Consider the following 2500-nt stretch of genomic DNA (forward strand, 5'->3'; position numbering starts at 1 on the left):
CTCTGAGAGGCCTTTTGTCAGGGGGTACAGTCCTGTTGATCCGCTCACAGTAGCCAATCTAACGTGCCCGCAATCTCAATGGGCTCTCGATAGCTGCTGGCAATCTCCTTTGGCAACAGTGTGAAGGCGGCCTTTCAGGCAAGCCCAGGAGCCTTCACAAGGGGAACACCTTTGTCTCTTTCTCTTAAAAGTGCTTCCAAGCTTGAAAAAGCATGCTGTCCACTAGCTGGGGCCTATAGTAACCGAATGTACCTGTACTAGGCTTAAGAGGACCGGAGGGGGCAAAGTATATGGTTTTATAGGGGACCCCTCAAAGGAACACATGGCGACCGAATGCTTCTTTAAGATTTCACAGTAAAGGTTAACGGCCGGGGTTTAGCAGACTTTTATTCAAAGCAACTTAGAACAGCATCCTGCAGTGGTCGGGAAATCAAGCCCGGGTCTTCCGTTTATAAGGTACAAACCGACACCCAATTTAAGGCAGCATTATGCAGGTTTGGTCTAAACAAAGTGAGCTAATTACCTACACCATATTGGACAGAAAAAGGATAGAACACACAGAAAAAGACAGAAGAGGAAGATAAGATGGAACAACAAAGAAAGAGGGAAGAAAAGAGTGAAAGGGTAACGGAGAGGTGGAGGAAAGACAGGAGAGGAGGAGAGGAGGAGGTGGAGGAGAGAAGGGCGGCCTCACCTCGATGGCGTGTTGGAACTGCTCGTGCTCTCTCTGCAGCTGCTCGGCCTCCTGCAGGGAGCTGGCTGTGATGAGCCCCGCGTTCAGCATCGACTCGCCGTTTCTGATCCAGCCTAGGACCTGGCGGTTGGACACACACACACACACACACACACACACACACACACACACACACACACACACACAATTGTTTGAGCGGACCTTGAACTACACACGTGGAAGGTGAGTGTGGTCTCTACGAGGTGCTTCATTAGACTGTGCCAGTGGCTGCCCTCTGGTCATCCCCACAGAAACAGAACTCATCAGCAGGTCTCTGGGACACCTCAGAGGAGTGTGTGTGCTACATGTTTCAGACACCTCAGTGGAGTGTGTGTGCTTCACGGTGTCGTGTGTGAGCTCTTAGCCTGTAGATAGTGTTGCAGAATCTAGCTTGAAGGTGTGTGTTTGTGTGTGTTCATGTATGTGTGTTTGTACTGTGTTGACATATGCGTGTGTGACTGGTGCATGTGGGTTTGTGTGTATCTATCCATGTGTATCGGAGTCAGTTTTTGCTTCCTTGCCAGACTTCAGCCTGTGGCGTAGTTGCACACACTGTGCCATGTGTCGGCGTGAGGTGTGTGTGTGTGTGTGTGTTTGCCTGTTTGATCACGACCTGCAGGTGGCATAGTTGCACACACTGCTCGAAGGGTGGGCGCTGCTGATCTAAGGGGGAGTGAGTGTTTTTGGTGTGCGTGTGTGTGTGTGTGTGTGTGTGTTCATCTATTAGACCTCGGCCTGCAGGTGGCAGTCCGCTGGTGCTGCGCTAAGTGATGAGTGTTTTAGTTGTAGTTTGTATAGGTGTGTGTGTGTGTGTGTGTGTGTGTGTGTGTGACCTCGGCCTGCAGGTGGCATAGTTGCACACACGTTTCCAAGTGTCGGTGGTCCCGTTCTAAGTGATTTAGTTTGTGTGTGTGTGTGTGTGTGTGTGTGTGTGTGTGTGTGTGAGAGTATATGTGTGTGTGTGCGCGTGCGTGCGTGAGAGTGTGTGTGTGTGTGTGTGTGTGTGTGTGTGTGTTTACCTGTTTGACCTCGGCCTGCAGGTGGCGTAGCTGTACACACTGCTCCAGGTGGCGGCGGTGCTGCTCAGCAGCCACGTCCAGCTCCTGCTGCTTCTCGTGGAGGAACTCCAGCAGGTCCTGCACACGCGTGGCCATGTCCACATCCCTGTCACACAACAGCTCCACTCCTACACACGGGACAGGGGGATAGAGAGGAAGCAGTGGGAGAGGGAGAACCACACGGGGAGAGAGAGGGGGATAGAGAGGAAGCAGTGGGAGAGGGAGAAACACACGGGACAGGGGGATAGAGAGGGAGCAGTGGGAGAGGGAGAAACACACGGGGAGAGAGAGGGGGATAGAGAGGAAGCAGTGGGAGAGGGAGAAACACACGGGGAGAGAGAGGGGGATAGAGAGGGAGCAGTGGGAGAGGGAGAAACACACGGGACAGGGGGATAGAGAGGGAGCAGTGGGAGAGGGAGAAACACACGAGGAGAAGGATAGGGGTAAGAAAGGTGGGAAAGATGGGTAAGAAGAGTAAAAGGAGGTGAATAAAGAGGTAGATAAAGGAAGATGGAGGAGGGAAGAGAGACAGAAACGCATATGGATGAGAACAAAAATGGTGGGGCGATAAGAAGGATAAAATGGAACATGAGAAGGGGGGAGGGGGAGCATTGAGAAAACATGGACAGCAGGAGAGTTGGAGGGAACAGGGGGAATGAAGTGGAGGGGAGAGAAAGAAAAACAAGAACGAGAGAACACTCCTTTAGGA

At 52.0% G+C, this 2500-nt stretch overlaps 1 protein-coding gene across 1 annotated transcript in view; it reads right to left on the reverse strand.

Moving 5' to 3' along the window:
* Positions 1–2500, reverse strand: part of trioa (trio Rho guanine nucleotide exchange factor a) — a 116332-nt gene that overhangs the window by 31426 nt on the left and 82406 nt on the right. The window contains 2 exon segments of the mRNA XM_080837427.1: positions 695–814; positions 1753–1919. Coding sequence (XP_080693553.1) covers positions 695–814; positions 1753–1919 — 287 coding nt within the window.

The sequence above is a fragment of the Sprattus sprattus genome (genome assembly GCF_963457725.1).
Source record: "Sprattus sprattus genome assembly, chromosome: 4".
Lineage (NCBI taxonomy): Eukaryota > Metazoa > Chordata > Actinopteri > Clupeiformes > Clupeidae > Sprattus > Sprattus sprattus.